General features: G+C 45.0%; 1 protein-coding gene across 2 annotated transcripts in view; it reads left to right on the top strand.

Annotated features, from left to right (window-relative positions):
* The window catches only part of LOC138525571 (uncharacterized), a 281,870-nt gene that overhangs the window by 170,024 nt on the left and 90,506 nt on the right, over nucleotides 1-21,340 (top strand). For both annotated transcript variants that reach the window (XM_069635608.1, XM_069635607.1), the window contains 3 exons: nucleotides 1,493-1,600; nucleotides 3,635-3,736; nucleotides 5,407-5,505. In XM_069635608.1, coding sequence (XP_069491709.1) covers nucleotides 1,493-1,600; nucleotides 3,635-3,736; nucleotides 5,407-5,505 — 309 coding nt within the window. The remainder of the gene's footprint in view (nucleotides 1-1,492; nucleotides 1,601-3,634; nucleotides 3,737-5,406; nucleotides 5,506-21,340) is intronic.

Here is a 21,340-nt window from a genome sequence, read left to right as displayed (position 1 = left end):
CGGGCCATTTGGATGTGAACAGCATACATGTGCCTATGTCCACTATATGGACATCAGGGATATAGTTTATCAACCCTGGGACCAGAAACCAAGCATGTGCATAACCACTGGCACTACAACCCACTGAGCAAGTCTGAAAAGAGGCATTGTTTGGCGTAGCACACTTTCCTGCAGAATCCACCTACATTTTGTACTTGCAATTTCAAATAGGCACACACGGGTACACCCCAAAGCACATTCTGGCACACGTGCAATTGCATGGTGGATTAACTCAGCCCTGCATGCAATGCAACCAACCTACATTAGTACCTGGAAGTCCTATCCACAGGATTACGCTGAAAGATGATTGCCTCATTTCGGAGCCCTACCTCAGTGTGATCCCGTGGACGCACGAACATCGTTTGCGTGCGGGTACACTCTTTTTTCAAGGCAACCTTGTAAAGGGAGAAGGGACCACACGTAGCCCTTTCTCCCTTTTCCAAGGTGGTCTTTATTTTTTTATTTTTGTCCCATTCATTAATACGGAGCAACTTCGCCCAAAATGGCACCCTGTTGCTCCGTACTAATGAAGCAGTATGCGCGGTCTAGTGTTCCTAGAACCAGCACGTACTGCAACAAAACCTTTTCAAACAGGAAAGACATGTCGCTTGAAAAGGTTTCGTAAGCCATTAGTGTTCCGGGGCTACAAACTCGGGAAAACCAGTATCCCGAGCCTGCAGACCCCAGAATACTAATGGCAATAACCGTCTCGCCGGCAGGCCTTTACCGCCCTATGGTAATGCCGCTGGGACCACCGTTAAGGCCCACGCTAAGCTCGGGCTTGTAACTTGAGGCCCAGGGGGCATTACCATAGGCAGTAATGGCTCGCCGGCTTGGCGGTTATTGCCACATTATATGAATGCTCAGCAATAATTCAACATCTTTAGGGGTTGTAGTAGCAGAGGAGGAACTGACGTGTTTTTCAATTTGGAACATACTTGTTGAACAAGATAATGCCACGTATATTTTATTTTTCATTATAATTGTCTCTTTATATCACCTATACAAATGGGCACATGTCGGAAACTGTTTTGCGAGCTTCACATCTTTGAGACACAGCTCCTCCCCACTAGCCTGACCCATGATTGAGTCCACTGTAGTTCGTTTTGGGGAACTCATGATGCTGCCCAATATAGGGACTGTTGCTTCACAAAATTGAGTATATGTTTTCTGATGACTCCATCCTTCTCTCCATGTTTGCCTGGGCATTCCAGAAGGTCTTGCAGGGCTATGAGACATCCAATGCATCTTTATAGATGCTTAAGCATTGCTCCATGAGAAGCCTGAACTAATAACCGGGTAAATGCTTATAGCAATGTCATAGCAGATCATTAAACCATTTTGACTGGGTACCTGAAAGTCAGCTAGTTGATTCAAATAAGCCTTTGGAGGTAGGCTTTTTTGTTGAAGTAAAACATTTGACAGGTGTGTATTGTTGTTTCACATTTTACAGTTTGTTAAGGGGAACAGCTGCAAATTCTGCAAGCCAGTGCAGGTGAGGCGCATGAGTTGCAGTGGAGATAGCGCCGCCTTTTCGTGGCAGTCCACCGCGGCTGAGAAGGTAATGTTCCTTGAGAAGCTCCAACAGTAGGTCTAGATCAAATGGATGCCATTTGTCTGTTACCGCAATACTAACACACACACACACACACACACACACACACACACACACACACACACACACACACATACATACACACACACACACACACACACTCTCTCTCTCTCTCTCTCTCTCTCTCTCTCTCTCTCTCTCTCTCTCTCTCAATGGAGTCAGTCATTGTTGTTTGAAACACTATTTGCTTCGATCACATCCTTCAGCAATTCCCTGCTGCTCTTGTAAGATGTTTCATAATATATATCACCTATCTCTTGTAGCACGTGCACTATGTCTTTCCTGCATGTAGCTCCTTAATGCACGTTGCATGGAAATGTACATGCAGCGGTGGAACTGTATGAGAAAACCTGAAGAATACCTTAACAAATGGCCCTGCCTGTGGTGATTTATGATTTACTGCACTGGGAGATTATTAAGGAAACTCTTTCTCTATGTGACTTTCAACTACATCAGAATATGTAAGTCCATCTGGCAATACATGTAAGGTTTGGGGGAAACCCCTCCAAATTAAAAAAAAGGGACATTTTGCAGCATAATCAATGTACTACTGTCTGGATGACCAGAGGAGGAGTGTGAACGCTCTTTCCATATCAGTACTTTTAACCCTGCGGGTATACTACCTGTAACCCCTATATAAAATCCAGCAGCAAATACAACCACCAAAGGTTGTGTCCAGCAGTTGTCAGTGGTCCATGGATATTTCCATGTATGGTTGTGACTAATACTTGCCTCCAAGAGAGAGGGCTGTAGAACAGACCATCCTATGGCCAGAGGCTTGAATGGTGTTTGAAATCTGATCTTGAATCCACAGCTGGAGGGAAAAGCGTGGGAGAATACAACGAAAGATGTGAATCCTAGTGGCTCCATTAAGTGGATGCCCGCCAAAGGTATGAATAGATGCAACCTTGCAATTCAAAGCCGGGTTGACAAGCAACTTCCAAGATTCCTACTTCACCCGAAAGTCTGCACCCATACCGTGCCAAATCTGATGGCTAATCACAAAGAGCGAATAAGCCAAACGAAGAAGAATTGTACAGCAGCTCCCCTGGACCTGCAGATCTTCCAAGACCCCTTTCTGAGATGGAAGCTCTGCCAGTGAATGAGAAACCCAGCTCTCTTTACAAATGAGAAAGGGACTATCAAGGCTCATTTTTCATTTGACAGGATGGGAGGTGAGTTGCATTCGCTTTCAATTCCCTTCCTTGAGATTTCAGGCTGTGATCTCTTCAGGGGGTGGTGGGAGCTGGCCAGACAAAGTGACGACAACCAGCAACTGGGAATGCTGACAGCAGCATCTGTGACCTATGGATGTGCCGAAGAACTTTGGGACTACCAGTGAACAAAGAAATAGTGCATCTACCAGCTCCTCCTGCATCAATGGACCTACCTGCAAACGGAGACTCAGACAATCAATTACAGTCTAATAATGTTAATCTGCTTCAATTGCAAGGTTTACACTAGGTGACTGGCTGACCATCTGTCCAAAGATATCTAGCCAACCACACTTCCTGATCTGATTAAACAGGTGCCTACACTACTTTGGTTGCCAGTGCCTATTGCCATAGATTTGACTACTGATTTGTCTGAGCTCATGGTGCTGGATATGAACACAGCCTGCAATGTATTATTACTACAAATTTTCAAAAATACTAACATGCTATTCAAAGAGATTGTTCTTTGCAGTCCAGGCATGGAGGTTGTGGAACAAGGTCCCAAGTAAAGCAAGGACAATGACCGCTTTGTTAACAGATTTGTTGACTTTCAGTAAAGCACATGAAACCAATTTTAGATAATGTCTATAATCAACTTTACTATTAAGACAAGACCAGACAATCGATTGCAAACACAAACGTGGAAGAATGTTGCATGCAGTCCTCAGAGTTACCTATTAGGCCAAAAGAAGGAATGTGATTTTTGAGTAGATTTAAGATACAAAATATATGTCACATCTGCATTCTCTTTGTCTACATTATTTAGTTGTTTCAGAAGAACAGTAACCAAGCCTGCAAGCCAGTGCGAAAGAAGATTTTGAGTTCAAGAGAAGATATCCCTGACTGTAATGTTTCAGTGGCTGAAATGGTAATTATCTGTTACTAGTTTTTTAGTACTAGTAATGTCTGTAGTTCCAGAATAAATGGCTGCCACTTACCTCTGTCTCTTTTTCCCCCCACCCCCGCTCCATTTCTCTCACTCTAGTGATTCATGGTGTACTCTGCTCTACTGGGAGTTGTAACGTTATTTGTCTGTATCAAAATAGGGAATTGCCATAGACCTGCTGGTCGGATAGTGGTGGGACAGGCCTCTTTTCCTGATACTATTTATCTGACCACTTGACAATACACTTAATATCTATCTGCACAGGCCTAATCGAGGACCAAAGGCAAAGCTCTGCACCACAATCTTTAATGGAGAAAAAGGGGGCCTATGCACATTCAAATTAGCTCCATTATGCTTTTTGTATTAAGTGCCTTGACAAAGCCCAAGGAAGGGCGAAACAATAGCACGTGCAGAGAAATATTGTTGGCACACGTTTATGTAAGAATGACCCAAATTCACCCAAAAAGTCACTATGGGGACAAGCTAAATAATGAATGAAATTATGTGAAAATATTCTCTATTCTATGATGAATGTGCATTTATTTGAATTAAAAGATAACACTGTATAAACACCAAGAAGTGTGTACTTCACAATTACTACAGGATTGGGAATTTGTGAGGAATACTCATTTGAATGCATATAGTTTCACATGGGATACCCCCTTTTTCTCACTTAACCAAAAAGGCTGACAGGTGAATATCGGTCTCGTTGGAGCCATGCAGCCACTGACTTCCAAATAACTTGGACCAGTCAGTTATCAAGTCAGTACTAGAATACAAAGTAACACAAACAGATCAACAGAGGATAGAGCGCACAGACTTGTCATATTCATTAATGCTTCAATTTAACAGCGTGGCACATATGTTTCTCCAATAAAAACATCTGCATCTGGCAGACGATTGCATGGGCATCTAGGGAGAGATTAGTAGGCTTTCCACAAGGACATGTTATGCTCTTAAATTGAAGAAATGGTCCTAGTTTTGTACAAACTATGTCATAATTCAGTGACTCTCAGAAAGGTGTGCTTGGTATATGCCCCAGAATTGGTGTCTCATGGGGATGCACAAAGGAGGTAAGGCTGGGATTGAGGCCTTCCTTGTGCTGTAACATTGTGTCACTGTGTGCTGTTTATGAAAAGGAGGCATATGCAAGTCTCTCTGTTCCTGTTTCAACAGCACCAACATCAGCTGGAAATGTTTCGACTTGTTGGAAGCACTGACAGCATTTGGTGCATTTTTTGCTTGGGTATACTTGAGAAGATTGGCAAGCACTTTTTGAATTATGTAGCAGACACTTCTGGGAAACCCTTATTTGTAAATAAGAATATGTTGACTACTTTTTCTTGTCATGTAATCTTTTATGCAATGTTCCATGATCCTATATATGCTTCTTCTTCTTCTTCTTCTTCTTCTTCTTCTTCTTCTTCTTCTTCTTCTTCTTCTTCTTCTTCTTCTTCTTCTTCTTCTTATTATTATTATTATTATTATTATTATTAATGCAGTAGATGACACTCAGCACTTTGACCAATAATGTCCCACAGCGCAGTTCAACGCTGGTTACCAAACACATGAATAGTGAAAATGTAAACAACTCAGAGTAATGAGAAACGTCTGAGGATAGATATATCAACTTTCTTAAATCCATCCCGTAGATCAGCATATATCGGCATAGAGAAGTCATCAATGGTTTGGATAGATTCAACAGACCCAGTACAAGCAGTGATCGCAGATTTCTTACTGCAGAAGAACAGGTTGGTATGGTAATGTTATCTTATTTGGTCTATGTACAATAACATTATATGGTTCACAGGCACCCAAACTCTGAAGAGTAGTCACTCTTGTGATACAGTTTATGGAAGCTCAATGTCTGTTAAGATTCATGTTAATCCTTGCCACTGTCTAGTGTTAGGGTTGGCGAGGCCCACCTGCCTCTGGACATGGGTCTACTACTTGAACTTAGATCCTGATTCATGTCAAATTCCTATTGCTCATAATTCCAGCCATTATGGTCTCCTGCATCCCTCAACTCCTAGTTACCCTTGCATTGTGCCATCAATCACACTTTCTTTTCAGTTATGTAAGGTAAGAAATACTCTTCATTTCCTTTAAATATGCCTTTGGGCAGATTTTTTGTACGCATGCCAGGATGGTACATCAATCACAAACCATAAACATCTGATGTTCACAAAACCAAAACAGTAAATAAAAAATATGCCCATGATTCTTTGATCACCCCAAATTTAGTAATTCTATTAATTTCAGGCTATATTACATATGCACGAGAAATGTGTCCTTAAAGGAGCATTCATGAAATAATACATATTTTGATTCTTGTTTAGATTGTCAATTTTTTGTTTTTTGTTATGTTACTGCAAAGACATATCCGGAGGATTGTTTAACACACAATGCACACACATTACTTGGCGATGAAGTTTCCCATGTTCCATTGTGTTGAACCGAACATTTAACTGTTAATGAAAATATGTCGATGTGACAGAAGTCAACACTTAGATAGCCCAGTTATTGGTTCTTATGCCACCCTCTCCCTCATTTCACTCACTATTTTACAAAAAGACTGCACATGATGCAGGGACATCATTTCACCAAAATGCCAGGGATAGCGGAAGTGACATCACACGTCCCTTGATCTCTGATGACATCACAGGAAGTGGTGTCATTGACCCCACCCCCAAGTGACATCACCGGGCGTGATGGCACACGACCTTCAGATGCGTCTAACACCCATGATTCCAGGCGCTCTCATTTCAGCTAGATGTAAGAACCGAGGAAAAGAGGGCGGCGTGATTTGTGCACAATCACACAATGTGGGAATATCATTTTCCAGATTTTACATGGGGTCTACATGTAAAACATACATAATGCAATACTTGTAACAGGGTAACCAAAATCTCTAACTAGGCTACAGCTATTGTATGAAACCTCTATAGATCTGTCAGGGCTGGCTGAGTAGTAATCAGGAAGAGTATGTACATAGAATTAACATTGTGGTTGCCCAAGTCAAGATGGAGAGAAAGAAACTTAACCTGATTGGTTTAAGGAACAATAGTATGTTTGGGTTGTCTGATTGGTGGATAGGATAATGGGTTGGAATCTTGGGAGGTGAGCAAGATTCTAAACTGCCTTTCATCCAAAGTAATTCAGTGGCTAATTGTACATTAGTTAAGCTCCTTAAGCAAGGGCTTTCAGAGTTCCGAAGATTTACCAAAGAAGTGAGTAAATCGTTGCTGAGCCAGAGTGATCAAGAAGACCTCAGGTGGGATCATTCCTTTTAAAAGCTTAAAGATTCTCCCAGTGAACTTCCATTTTATATCAGAAAATTAAAGAGTTTAGAAGTTTAAAGTTTACTATAGAAGAGAAAACGTGTACAGTTTATATACAATATGGAAAATAATTGAAAAGACTGTGCGCGCAAGTTTTAAAACTGTTAATAGCGTGAAAAGTGTTTCAAGACTGTTTAACGTGCGCGCAAGTCTTCGTGTCTTCAGCAACGTCGTTGGGAGCGCATGCATATGAGAGCGCGTGTTGGATTGCGATAGAGCGCGAGTCCATATTAACTGAGCGCAGGTAATTTTTAGCGCGTGTACATTTTTCACGTGAGTGACGTTACGTATGAGAGCGCGTGTTGGATTGCGATAGAACGTGAGTCCATTTTTATTGAGCGTGAGTTGTTTTTGGAGTGTGAACTATTTTCACATGAGAGACGTCGCAAGTAATAGCGCAAGTTCGGTTGGCGATAGAGCGCAGGTCCATTGGAACTAGCGCGTATAGTTTTTCAGTGCGAGCGCGTGTTTCACGTACACGTGAATTTGTTAACGCGTGCGCGTATTTGTTAAGGTGCGCGTGTTTCACGTGCATGTGTATTTATAAGGTGCGTGTGTAATTTTTTAGCGCGAGGACAATTTCTCACGTCTTGTGATTTCGCATGTTAATCGCATGGTTGCAGAGAGTGAATAAGTTATTCAAGAAAGTAACTATATATTCATATGTGTAACAAAGAAAAAATTCACACGCAGAAGAAGCAGTAGCATTCAAGAAAGTTTATGAGTTTCTACTTAATGCAAATTTCACACAAAGAGAATTTAATACTTCAAGAAAGACTGCATTTCTCAAGAGTATTTGAAAATTCGAACTTACTGGAGTTAAATGAACTTTAAAGTTAAAGAAGAATATCTAAGGTTGTAAGGTGCTTTCAAGAGTCATTTTTCTTAAGGATATTAAAGAGACTGGAATGGCTAGTGAAAATATGCACTAAAACATTACAACAGCTTACAAGATATTCCATAAAGATAATTAACCTCTAAGTCTTAAACAGAGGTATAAGAGGTAAAGAAGTTAGAGTTGTTTTAAAAATAATTTAGAGAAAAAGGTTTACACTAATGTATAAGTAACCAAGTGTATTTGTTTACTGCAGATACCAGAGCCTACCAGAAGGTTGCAGGGCTGCAGTGTCTCCGTTGTTATTTTATCCAAATTCCCCTTTCCCTTTCTTGGGGTTCTCAGCTCAGCTTTTACTTTAGGGTTGAGAGGTGAACTCCTGGTGAGGGTCTGTGGGGCCAGCATCAGCTCCTGTGGAATTCAGTCAAGCTGGACCCTGAGAAGATCAATGGACACAGAAGTACTCAGTGGCATTGATATGTTAAACAAGCCAAAAAAGCACTGACCTGGAGAGGTGTGCGCTGTCTGTTTACCCAGGAGCAAAATGCTACACAAGGCCTGAAAATTCATTAATTGACCAGGATTTAGTATCCACAAAATTCCCTGGTTATAAATCTATCTATGAGTCAGCTACCTCTACGATAGAAGAAACCTATTGTGCAAGTGTAAGGTGAGAACATTTGTCTCTGTGTGCCTTTGTCTTTAAATTATGTGACAACCTGAACTCTGAAGGTATGTCACTCACTCCTTTTACAAACCCTGTAAGTTTCTGACCTTTTCCTCTCTTCAGAAATATTGCCTTTCTGAAATCTAAATGCCTGCCACCGGTAAAAGGCTATAGGCCTAGAGGCAAACTAGAAAAACTAGACGCAAGGAGATTTGAGTAGGGTCAGTCATACCCCCTGACACTCTCCAGCCCTGCCAGCCTTAGAGTGGCACTATTCTGTCGTAACATTTCACAATCATATGTCAGCGCTCAAACGACGAGACCCGGCATCTTCTAAAGACCTCCATCTGGACCTGGCCTTCCAAAAGCTCCATCCGTTCCTGACCTCCAGGTTGATAAAGTCACCCTCATTCTCATCCAAGCTTAGGTGTACTTATCGTGCCATACCTGTTTTCCGTCCGTTCGTGTGAATTAAATAATTAAATATGGCACGAAGGCAGCTTCTCTGGGGCAGCCTCACCCGCTGGATGGAATGTGCTGGTGTCTCTGCAGCGCAGCAGAGCAGAGCAGGAAAGAACAATGGCCTGCCACGATAAGCACTTTAAATCTGCCGGGCTTCCTAGGTAAAGGTTTCCACAAAAACAGCTTCCAGTCCCAACACTCTGTGTTGTTTACCAACTTGAACAGGGTGGTACAGGGGTACGTTCTCTCCCACCACAAGAACATTTTTGAAAAAATGCAGGCAAGATCACACACATTTGAGCATGATTTTTCCAAAATAACCAGCATAGTACGTATGTTTCTTAGTGATCTAAATGGCTGCTGAATACTGTACCACTAATAAGATGCAGTAAGCAGGTGGGATACAAATACCCAGTATAACATAACATAACTAACAAATGAAAAGCATTTCTTTTCCAAGATACCCTTTTAAATAAGTACATTTGTGGTTTCATTCCATTTGCATTTGAATGAAGTTGCATTTATTAGCAATGCAGTATGGACAGAACATACTGCAGTAAAAATGAAAGACACATTTCCAATTCCAAAGGTTGTTAGTACATTAAAATCAAAGATACATAATACAAAACAAACATTTTTTTTAAAATTTTTGTATGGTTTATTCACAAACCTTTACAAAACTTGTGAGATTAAAATCCAACATAAAATCAGTAAGACATCAAACAAACATAAAACTAAAGCGAAAAATATCAAAATCGAAAATCCCTAGTTATAGAGATTTCACAAACAAGGAAAAACAGTGATTGTTATTACGGATCCACAGGATCCACATCAACCTCCTACTTACAGGACTACAGGGAGCTGCTGAAGAACAGGAGCTGAACATGGTGAGCATCACGCTGCTAGTTGCAGAATAACACGAAGCATGTTCTTCAGTTTGGGCGTGTCTTATTTAGCCCAGGTATCTCAAGGCCCGACCACACCCAAAATATTAGAGCGCATAGCTTGGTTCTTAGGAACTGAGCTATGCGGTTGCCTCCATGTTGGATTTAAAGTTCTCATGTTTACAATTGAGTGCAAACCTGATATGTGTCTTCCTATAGCATATGAGCCTGGTGCCAGAGGCGCCAGGACTGGCTCCGAGAGCCGTTTTGCAGACGTTTTAAGGCCTTTAGGGCCATTGTGGGTGCTTGCTTGTGGCACAGCTTGTGGCCCCTTACAGTGGTCATGAGAGCATGTTTAAAAGAGCCATAAGAGCCCCCCAGGCGAAAACAATGACACGTAAATGTACAAAGCCCACACATGCATCAACAGGGAACCGAGCAGTGGGATAACTCCACTGCAGCAATCGGTGTGCGCAAAAGGTACATTTTTAGAACATCTTGCCTGCCTCTGTCACCTGGCCTTCTCACATTTGAGCGGTAGTTGTAGATAAAAAATAAGTGGCATATGCCGGTAACCTGAGGGCTTTAAAGGTTCAGCACATCCGAAGAAGTGACTTGGCTAATTGATTTGGAGATGTAAGGGCTTATATAGCATTATAGAAACCGATTCATGGCAAGGTGGTGCATATTTTATATGATTCACAATTTCACACAGACACAGCAGAGCTGAAACAAGAACTCAGCTCTAAAAAAAAATGTGTAGATTAGAATGTTTAGTTAGTAAAACAACGGTTTTGTAAATCAGGCATTTTGAAGGTTGGGAAACAGAAACCCTTGAGAGGGGCCCTTCTGGTTCTGGAAATGAGTTAAAATCAGAAAGATGCTTAAATAATAATTGCCAGCAAGGCCTCTCGCTTCCTAACCACCCACCGCCCACAGCAGCAAGGCCTCTCGCCTCCCATCCACCCACCACCCACAGCAGCAAGGCCTCTCGCCTCCCATCCACCCACCACCCACAGCAGCAAGCTCTCTCGCCTCCCATCCACCCACCACCCACAGCACCAAGGCCACTCACCTCGCATTCACCCACCACCCAGACCAAGACCAAAGAGACATGGGTGGCCATCGGGGGCAGGTGGATACCGAGAAGGAAGAGGGCAGAGGAAAACAGAGAAGTAGACGGGACGGGAATAAATGGGCACTGAGAGTGGCAGGAGCATGAGTGTGGCAAGAAGAGGGAAGAAGAGAGTGACAACGGGTGTTGGGGGGTACAGAGGACCTGAAATACTGCGCAAAGAGAACACGGGAGAAGGAGGAGAGGGAGTTATCAAACGGAAGAGGACACTGAACACAAGCAAGCCGTTATAACACAAATGTGGAGCGCTTAAGTTACTGCCCTTGTCCGAAGCACTGTACAAACATACAACAAACCAGATAGGTGATAACAGTGAACTGGGCACGAACATGTTGAAGGTGTGTCATACTACAGGCTAAGCATAAGCATTACCCCACTCAGCTACCATATGTTTAGAGTCGCAAAGCAATGAAAATAGCGCTCCATAATATACAGCGTCGGCAGGGGCAGTGCGTTACGTGCGTGCCTGTTCACTAACCGAGGCCACGAAGATGCACTCCCTCCCAGTCCCGACCAGTGTTCCCATCCCAGGACCACAGTTCTCCCGGTGTGATCGCCCACACAGTGATCTGGTGTGACTGGAGCAGCAGACTGCCTCCCTCCAGGCCCAGGGTGATGCCCGAGGTTGCACCTCCCACAGGTGCATCCCATCAGCTGCGCCGCAAAAGGCTAACCACGCAGAGACATGACCCTCCACAGGTCATTACCTGATGTGCAGCAATTGCTTTCCTGTTTGAGGATATTTAGCAGGAGAGCAAATGTGCGCTGACAGACCGTGCACTACATCATAATAGCAACTGCTGCCAGGCTCTGGCCAATGGCTGACCAGTGCTTCATGGTCTCTAGGATCCAGTTTCTGAAATATAGTTTTAAGACATCTGTTGAACAGGTGTAAAACAATTCCATCTGACTCCAGTTGCCTCTTGGACCTGTTTTTGGGTGTCTAATAATGGCAGTGGCGCAACACCACTGAGTTGATCAGGTTTCAGACCGTCCCCTTTCCTCCCCCCTGCATTTTGGACTATGTTGCCTCGACCTGGCTGACCTACAAAGCCGGCATTTACTAACGTGAACTTCATTTCATTGTCCACACCTGCGTTCGCATGCATACGTTTTTAGGCAATTGAAATTGTGATGTGGGGTTAGTGCTTGCATGCCAGGGGAGTGACTGGAAGGGTGGGGCAGGGGGAGGCAACTAATTCTAACAGCAGTCCTTAAGCGGCTTGTGTCAGACCTAAAGGAGAGAGTTAACTGCTTGTAACATTGGAGCTGCACCAGAATAGTCTCAATAGAATGCGTAAAGAAGTTGGATGCCCACCACGCAAACAAGGTTACCCCTCACCCACCGTCTCTGGTTAGCGCCTCTCCCAAAATGTAGGTTTCGTTGTGCCCCTGAATAATGTATTGATTTCCGTTGGCATTTTTATTTAACCTCTACCAATGTCTTCTGTTCCCCCACTTGTTGGCCAAACAGTCCTAAGCAGCAACAGGATACAGTAGAAATAATTGCCCACTGGCAAGTCCACCAGCATGGACCTCTTCACACTGTATGTTTTGTACCTGGTGTCTGGGGGTCTGACACTTCATTTTACACTGTAATAATATCGGTAGGTGATGATTCAAGCTCGTGTCAGGCCTCTGTTTGGGCTGTTAGAATCTAGAACAATAGCCATATCCGGGATGTGAACACAGACTAGTTCAGGAACAGATTTAGCAGGATTGTACCCCTTCTCTGAGGATGGCTCAATGGCTTAGCACTGGCCTTCAAAACAAATCAGTGCTGAAATGAACAGCACAGGTTCGAATCGAACCCCTGTTAGAGGCTTGACTGAAAGCAAAGTGAAACGTGCAGGTGCCAGTAATTCGCATTCCAACATGGTAGAATTCAAACCTAATGCGAGAAACACCTTACTTTCCCCTCAAACGCATCTCCCCTGTATTGACGTTCGTTCGGTCACGCCAGAGGCCTGGAAGGCTCATGCACCCCAGCCGAACAACCCACACTCAGTCTTGAATGCCAGTCCACAAGGGCACCTTGCCCACTCGAATCAGCCCTCCCCACATCTTAAAAACAGCCCGCCATCAGCCTGCAAAATCACCAGGAAGTGATCACATGCATTTCGATCACTCGATTCACCCCTTTCCTCTCATTGATAACAAACCTGCATGCATGCAAAATCATTTGGGGATGTCACATTGGAAAAACCAAGCAAGCAAGTCAAAATAACCAAATGAATCAAGCATTGTTCGCTTAGTGGTCTCTCTAAACCACCCGCATACAGACACCAGAGTAAGCCTTCTGTGCTGCGTAGGGGTGTCCTACAGAATCAGCAGGAGAAGACTCTCTGGGATGTGAAATATCCTAAATGTTCGAAAAGCACGCACACGCCCAGAGACACTCAAAGCCTGAAGTGACGGAGGCCAGGGAAAGACAGCATGCAACCGAACCTCTAAGCAGAGAGTCGTCCAACTGTAAACAGGGGACATTTAGAAACCGAGCAGGTGGCAACAGTGTGTGGTATGAGGACCTTTAACATAACATAACATTTCACTACAGAAAGAGAGGCGTGCCGTGCAGCATGTTTGCCTGGTAAATGCGCAGATGTGAGAACTTAGCCTAACCACAAGTAAAAACAAAGATCACCAGCTGTACAAATGCACATCACAAAAAAAGACAGACAGCCTCATTACAACTCAGGCGGTAAGGGTTTTACGGCGCCGTAAACATCGCCGACCCTTACCGCCTGAGTACGAGGTCCCTTAGCGCCATGGCGGAAGGGACCATGGAGTTAATTACGCCACCGTAATTTACGGTGGCGTAATTAACGCCTTCCCCACTCCCATTATGCCCTATGGGGCAAAAATGGGAATGGGGAAGGGTAAATGGGGATTGGGGACTTACCGCCCCGCCAAGGTCGGAATGGGGCGGTAAGTCCGCCAACCACCATGGCGTAAACGTAGTTTACGCCATGGTGGTAAAGTCACGGCCCAGGCGGTAACTTACCGCCTGGGTCGTGATGAGGCCCAGAGAATCCCCAGGCTCTCAAAAAACATGAAACAATAGTTCCATGAAGGCGCGCATGAAAATTAGTCTTTACGATTCGGGTGGCTATTAAATAAACCGATAAAAGTGGATGCCCTTAGAGCAACAACGTAACTGGCGGCAGTTGATTTGGTAATAAAACCTGCATACTTTAACAACGTAGAAATGGTTTTAGTTGAAATATGTCTAATACTCGATAGCTGCCAGTAACTGACAGGCATACCATACAAACAGATTATTGCATTATGTTTCATGGAACCAGATTATGCAGAATATTGTAATCTAGACTGTCTCTGGATTACTTAAATATGAAAGTAATTTAAGGCTTTCAAATCTATTTAGAATATATGTCTCCACACTGTCTATGCACTTTATACTCCAAATTCTGTTTACAAATATTAGCAATGTTATTGGTGCGGGGCAGAGGGAAGAGCGCCAGCCAATCACAGTTAGCAACCTTGCTCTTGCCTATTAGAGTGTGTTCAGACATGTTTGCACCTGATGTTGCTCTGCCCTTAAAGTAGAAGAATTAGCCAACGATGGCTGATGAAAATGTTGCTCAAACCAAATGAAATGAGATCATTATTGAAGGCCTATCATTTCTGGCGAAATAGTTCGTTATGCTGTATTTAAGTACATATGAAAAACGTGGCTCTGTAGATGCATGTTTTTTTTAAATTCACGTCACGGCAATCTGTGACAATGTCATGATTTAAACGAGCTTTCCTGCTGCGCAAGCGCAGACTGTGGGCCTCATCACAACTTTCCCGGTAACCCTTAAATGCGGCGGTAGCGCTATTACCGCCGCATTTAAGGGTCCGCCAAACCAGGACTTCGGTGGATTTCGCCCCAGCTCTGAGCTGGGAGGAAATCTGCTGAAAATTCGTGCTATTACCGCTGGCGGGAAATCCGCCGGCGGTAAGAACGCGAATTTTCCCCATTGAGCCCAATGGGGAATGGGGCATTTCCGAATGGGCTCAATGGGGAATGGGGATTTACTTTACCGCCGAACTCATGATCCGGCGCTATTAGCGCCGGGGATTTCGGCGGTAGGGCTAATACCGCCAGCGGTAATACCGCCGGCGTTACCGCCCAAGTCGTGATGAGGCCCTGTGTGTCAGATCAGCACCAGGTCCAGCATGAGTAGTAGCCCAGGGGGGGCCAGGAGGCAGCCAGAGCAGCCATGTTCGAATCGTGTACTCACATATTTTTTTATTCAAATAAATCACAAACAAACGTTGCTGGCTGCACTGCCTCCTGGCCTGCCTGATTCATTTTCTTTTTTTCTGCGATGATGTTTGTCTATGGCCCTGGCCCAGGGCTAGCCTTTGCTTGTAGCCCCGTGATCTTCGTCCGGGGCTACAAGCAAATGATCCGGGGCTATACCCCCTCTAGGCCCCCCTAGCGACGCCCCTGCCAGGATGGTAGGGAAAATAAATAAAAGCTGTCAAGCTAATTAACTCCCCCAAGGTCCTTTTCGTTTCTAAATTCTTTTCGGAAAAGGTATGTGCTATACACTTCAAAACCAGCCTCTGTGGGATGCATGTTCTCTTTTCTAACCAGAAACATTTCCTAGAATTAAAATGTAAGGGGAAAAGAATCACTACTTCACTGCAGTGACTGAGAAATGCGAGCGATGTATGCTATTGGTATACAAAGAAGGTTGCTTAGCCTTCACTACAACTACTGCCACACGTGTGTGCTTTCTGCAGATAAAAGTTCCATTCTACACAATTGTGTGAATTCATATCAGTAGAATGAATGGCGTAACACCAAATGCTGGGGCCCGCCGCACAACATGGTAAGGGGTGGATGAGATTTTCATGGTGAAAACCATTTAACTAAAAGATTTGACCATGGCTTTTATTTGTTATTTCTGCTAGTTTTGACTCATCAGTGGCACTTTAGCAGCACTGAGGAAGGCAATAATAACAATTGTGAAGGCAGAAGAAGTCTTTGTTTCATATAGGGGTCTTTAGTACCACCCAGTCAATCCATATAGGTGGCGTTTTAGTTCCACCATTCTAGGTTTTTTCTAATATAGGTCACCTCTATGTTTTCTGATTCATTGAAGCACTATAGCGGTACTTACTGAGCCTACATACATTTGGCTCATCAGAGGGGCATTCACTCTACCATTATCTTGCCATATTTAATTTTTTAAATAGCACTGTGAGTGCTTTCCCCCTACCCCTGCACCCGTCCTTGTTCCCTTCTTCCTCCCTCCCTTCCAGTGGCGTCGCTAGGGGGGGCCAGGGCCCCCCCACCTCTGAAGTCCTGTGCCCCCCCTTGTGCCCCCTTTACCTAAGGCGTGCAGTGACCATGTTCTCTGTTCGTGGTTTTGTGACACTCACTGAGGCAAATGTCTGCATATCACACGGCAATGCTCCTTTTGTCTCAAAGCGAGTAGTGCTCGAGCAGCTTGCAGCCCCTCCCATCAGAATGTAGCCACGAAACTGCTAATGATGGGACATTAGTCACTGAATTGTTTCGTGCCTGCATTTTGATGGGAGGGAGGTGAGCTGCGTGGGGTGTGGGTAGTTGGTGTGTACAAAAGCCTCTCTTCAGGAGTGCTTGTGACGCCACCACTGGCATACTGAGGGCCCCGCAGCCCCCACGGTTCAGGGGGCCCCTGGGAGGGGGTGCCACTTGGAGAAAAAAATGAAACATTACCCCCCCCAAAAAAAAAGTTTTTTTTCTTTTTGAAATCACTCTGCATTCATAAAGAAATGATTTCTTTAACAAAACTAATTTCTTTATTAAGGCAGAGTGACTACAAAAAGAAACGTTCTTTTTGAAGTCTGCCCTCCCCCACCTCCCCCACCCCATGACATGGTAGACCCTAGGCTCGAGGCTTCCATGTCATGGGGTTGGGGGGATCCCTATGACTTCAAAAAGAAATAGGGACTCATTACAGCTATGCCGGTCTGGAAACAACGGTGCTGGTAAGCTTACCGGCACCGTTGTTTCCGGACCAGCATATTACAGGTCTGCCTGCCATAGCCACCGTGCCGGCAGGTCTGACCCTGCCCAGCACAGTGCCCATGGTAGGCAGACCGCCATGCAAGCACCAGCACCATTAACAATTAACAGAGTCCTATGGGAATAGGGAGAAACATTTTACCCGTGCCTGACTTTCTGGGCTGCCGAGGTTGTAATCTCCCGGTGGCACTGGGAAGTCAGGCGCCGTAAATCATTCCGAGTCTGGCGGCTATCCTCCCGTGGCAACAGCACGGTTGTCACCGGACTCAGAATGAGGCCCATAGTTTATTTTTGAAGTCACTCTGCCTTCATAAAGAAATTATTTCCGTTATGGTTCGGTCCTTACCGGAAATCATTTCTCAATGAAGTCGGAGTGACTTAAAAAAAAACATTTCTTTTTGAAGTAATAGGGCTCGACTCAACCCCATGACGTGTGCGTGTGAGAGTGTATGATGAAAGGGTGCACACTTAAATGTATAGGTGGCAGCCTGTGTGAGTGTATGGTGAAAGGGTGCACACTTAAATGTATGGGTGGCTGCCTGAGTGTGCCTGTATGGTGAAAGGGTGCACACTTAAATGTATGGATGGCTGGATGTGCGTGTTTGTATATGGTGAATGGTGCCTGTGCTTATGTTCAGGGGTGCAACAAAACCTACATTTCGGGTGGGCTAATCCTTCAAATGTTGGTAGAGGCGCTAACTTCACGAGCGGTGGGGAGGGGAAAACGTATTTGTGTGGGGGCATCTAACTTCTTTACGCATTTTAATGAGACTATTCTAGTGCAGCTTCAATGTTACAAGCAGTTAACTCTCTCCTTTAAGTCTAAAAGCACCCATCTATGGACTACTGTGAGAATGAGCGGTCTCCTGTTCCCTCTCCACCCTACCAATCACTCTCCTGGCATGCAAGTACTAATCCCACATCACAATTTCAATTGCCTAAAAAATGTGGCGTTTGAAGGCAGGTACTAACAGTGAAATGCTTTACATTGGTAATTTCTGGGCCCTTGTTAACAGTGAAACCCAGGTGCCGTTTAACATCTGAGTCCTATTCTGTCCAGCAGCTGCTCTGAATGTCAGCCAGGTCGAGTCAACATAGCACAAAATTCCAGGGGGGGGGTGCGGAAGCACAGTCAACTCAATGGTGTTGCACTACTACTTGTGTTTAATGCATTGATGACTTATTGGTAATCTTCATTACTCCTAGCCCTTTTCTTCCTCGTCCCAGTACTTATGCATGAGGCAGTACTTGTGTTTGAGCCACTCCGCTTCATACACAAGTACTGGGCTGAGGAAGAGGTACATGGCGGTAATGTCTGACCTAGCTACCTGTAATCTTCATTACTCCTATTCCCACTCTTCCTCACCCCAGTACTTACCTATGAGGCAAAGAGCCTCATACGTAAGTTCTTGGACAAGAACGAGGGACGTGGAGGTAATTCTGGGCCAAGGAGCTGATTTTGGAGGGTGGGGTAGGGGGTGGGATAGGAGAGGTGTGGAGGGGCGGGATTGTGTGATAAATCATAATGGTTGTCCATGTCCAGGCTAAGCAGGCAAGATATGTGGCATTAGTGGCTAGAGAGGCATTTTGGTGCAGCCAGTCTAGTCATTCCTCAGTTTGGTATGACTTTCTTTTAACTGGGCATTTCTGATAAAGCAGTCCTGCTAAGTGTAATTACCGGGATAGATTGGCATTTCAGTGCTGCAAGTCTAGTAATTTCTTACTGCCGCATTGCATATTTTTCTGGGCATCTGTGATGAAATGATATGATATGATATAAGTCATTTATAATGCGCCCGTACATAAGGCGTGACAAGACAAGGGAGGGAAGATAGACGGAGGACAAGACAAACGATCTTACTAGACCATGTGTCATTCAGATGGTGCAAGTGTGAGAACGAGAAGTGCAAGGGGAAAGGGAGGAGGGGAGGGAAAAACAGGGCAGCAATACTCTGAGTAGGTGCAGCCAGGGCAGCACGGCTCTGGGTCCGGCAAGGAGAACAAGGGATTTCAGGGTTACAGTTACAGCCCCTAAGTGCATGGTAGGCCTGGAGGCAGTGAAAGGGTAACCGATCAAGAAAGTGCCTGGACTCAGAGAGACTCTGAGGGTAGCCAAGCAACCAGTCGGTACAGCAGACAGGTAGGTCAGCAGGGGAGGGAGAGAGAAAGCAGAGGAGAAGAGGAACGTTTTGAGCTGCTTCCGAAACATCAGGTGGTCTGCCTCAAGTTTGAGAGGAGCAGGGAGGCCATTCCAGAGGGAGGCACCTGCAGAGGTGAGAGATATACGCCCCTCTATCTGCCTGGAGAAGGGTCTAACCCTTAGAGAGTTGGAGGTAGCTGAGCGAAGGGCTCGAGAAGGAAGGGATTTTGGAAGAGAGCGTTGGATGTAGTGCGGGCCATGACCACAGAAATCCTTGCAAAGGGTCTTGAACTTGATCCTTGCCACCACTGCGAGCCAGTGGAAAGATTTCAGGCTGAAGAGATATGATCCCTGGGCTTGAGGCCAAGGATAAGACTTTCAGTCTTGTTCTGGATTAGTTGCAGATGACAGAGAGTAGAGGCAGGCAGATTGAGAAAGAGGCTGTTGCATTAGTCCAGCCTAGAGAGAGCCAGTGCTCTGGATACAGTGAGCCTCTGGTGGAAAGTAAGAAAGGGTAGAGCCCCTTTGAGGAGGAGCAGCTGCTAGCGGGACATCTTGGCGACGTCAGAGATGTGAGGAGAGAAAGAGAGAGTGGAGTCGAAGATAACACCAAGGTTTTTTTCTTCTCAGGAAGGTGAAGGAAGCGGGCCCAAGGTGGGAGGCCACAGTGAGAGAGGGAAAGCAGGGGCAGGGGTCCCAATGAGACGGATCTCATGGCATTAATGTAGAGATCGTTGGAGGTTCACCAACCTTGAATCGTAGATAGACAGTCAGGAATGAGCGAGAGAGGAGAGGAGGCTGAGGGGAGCCTGAAGGAAAGCTGAGTCATCCGCATAACACTGAAAGTTAGAGGAGAAGGCAGAGATCAGGTGAGATAAAGTGTCCAGTAGAGGTTGAAAAACCAGGGTGAGAGGATAGACCCATGGGGAATGCCACAGGTGGGGAGAGGTGGCGGAGAGAAAGGAACCAAGTTGGACCTGAGAGGGGAGGGGTGGTCCAATAGGAAGACGATAAGTCACTACAGGGCCTCATCCGTGATGCCCAGGTTCTCACGGAGTCGATTGATCAGGATGGCGTGGTTGACCATGTTGAAAGCTGAGGAAAGAAGGAGGATGAGGATGAGGACAGAAGGAATGCTTGAATCACGGTTAGTGAGCAGATCTTCACAGGGTTTCAGGAGAGCATTTTCCATGCCTCTGGCAGCTCTGAAGCCAGACTGATGGTCCTGGCGACAACCAACAGATTCAGTGTGGAGAGTAAGCTGGGAGATGGCAAGCTTTTCCAAGAATTTGCCCAGGAAAGAGGTAATGGAGAATGGCCGATAGTTTGCTGGACAGTTAGGATTGGCAGACGGCTTCTTGAGGTGTGGGTGCACAACGGAGTGCTTAAGGGGAGAGGGGAATGTTCCAGTGGCAAAAGAGTGATTACAGAAATCGCCCAAGGCTGGAGAGAGGGTGTCAATATGGTCCTTGATGGTTATGGAGGAGCAGGGGAGCACCTGTTTGGATGAAATTTTCATAGTTCGGACTTGTCTAGAAACCTTTTCAGGTGTTGTCAGAGAGAAAGAGGAAAAAGTAGGACAAGAGGTAAGGATGGCCAAAGGAGGCCGAGAGAGGAAGAGGGAGAGGAACAGGAGATAGCGGACAGGATGTCCTGAGATTTAGTGTGAAGCCAGAGCTGTACAGAGGGCCTGGGAGGGAACAGGAGAGGTAGAGACCACAACAGTATTGACCATTTCCTTCCAGATTGTAAAGAGTTTGGCCCTGTTGTTAGAGGCCGTGGAGACGCAGGCTTTAATGTGTGCTCTCATCTTGATGAGTTTTATTGCTTCGACTGGCATTTTGGTGCAACCAGTCGAGGTATGTCTAAATGTGGCCTGGAATGCTTTACTGTAATGTTATTACGTGTCTACACTGGTCTACATTGTGCAGTAAGTTGGACGTGTTTTGGTTGTGGCATGGCATTTTTAATAGCAAAGCATTAATATTCCTGTGCACTGCTGGTGACTTGCATGTATTGGCTTGGTGTTACGCTACAAAACAATTGCAAACACTATGGCTTCATAGCCAAATGTTTTCATAAAATTGTGTTGTATAT

This window comes from Ambystoma mexicanum, chromosome 7p (assembly GCF_040938575.1).
Source record: "Ambystoma mexicanum isolate Mex_15411 chromosome 7p, UKY_AmexF1_1, whole genome shotgun sequence".
Lineage (NCBI taxonomy): Eukaryota > Metazoa > Chordata > Amphibia > Caudata > Ambystomatidae > Ambystoma > Ambystoma mexicanum.
The sequence above is the reverse complement of the archived record's forward strand: the minus strand, read 5'-3'. Positions and strand labels throughout refer to the sequence as shown.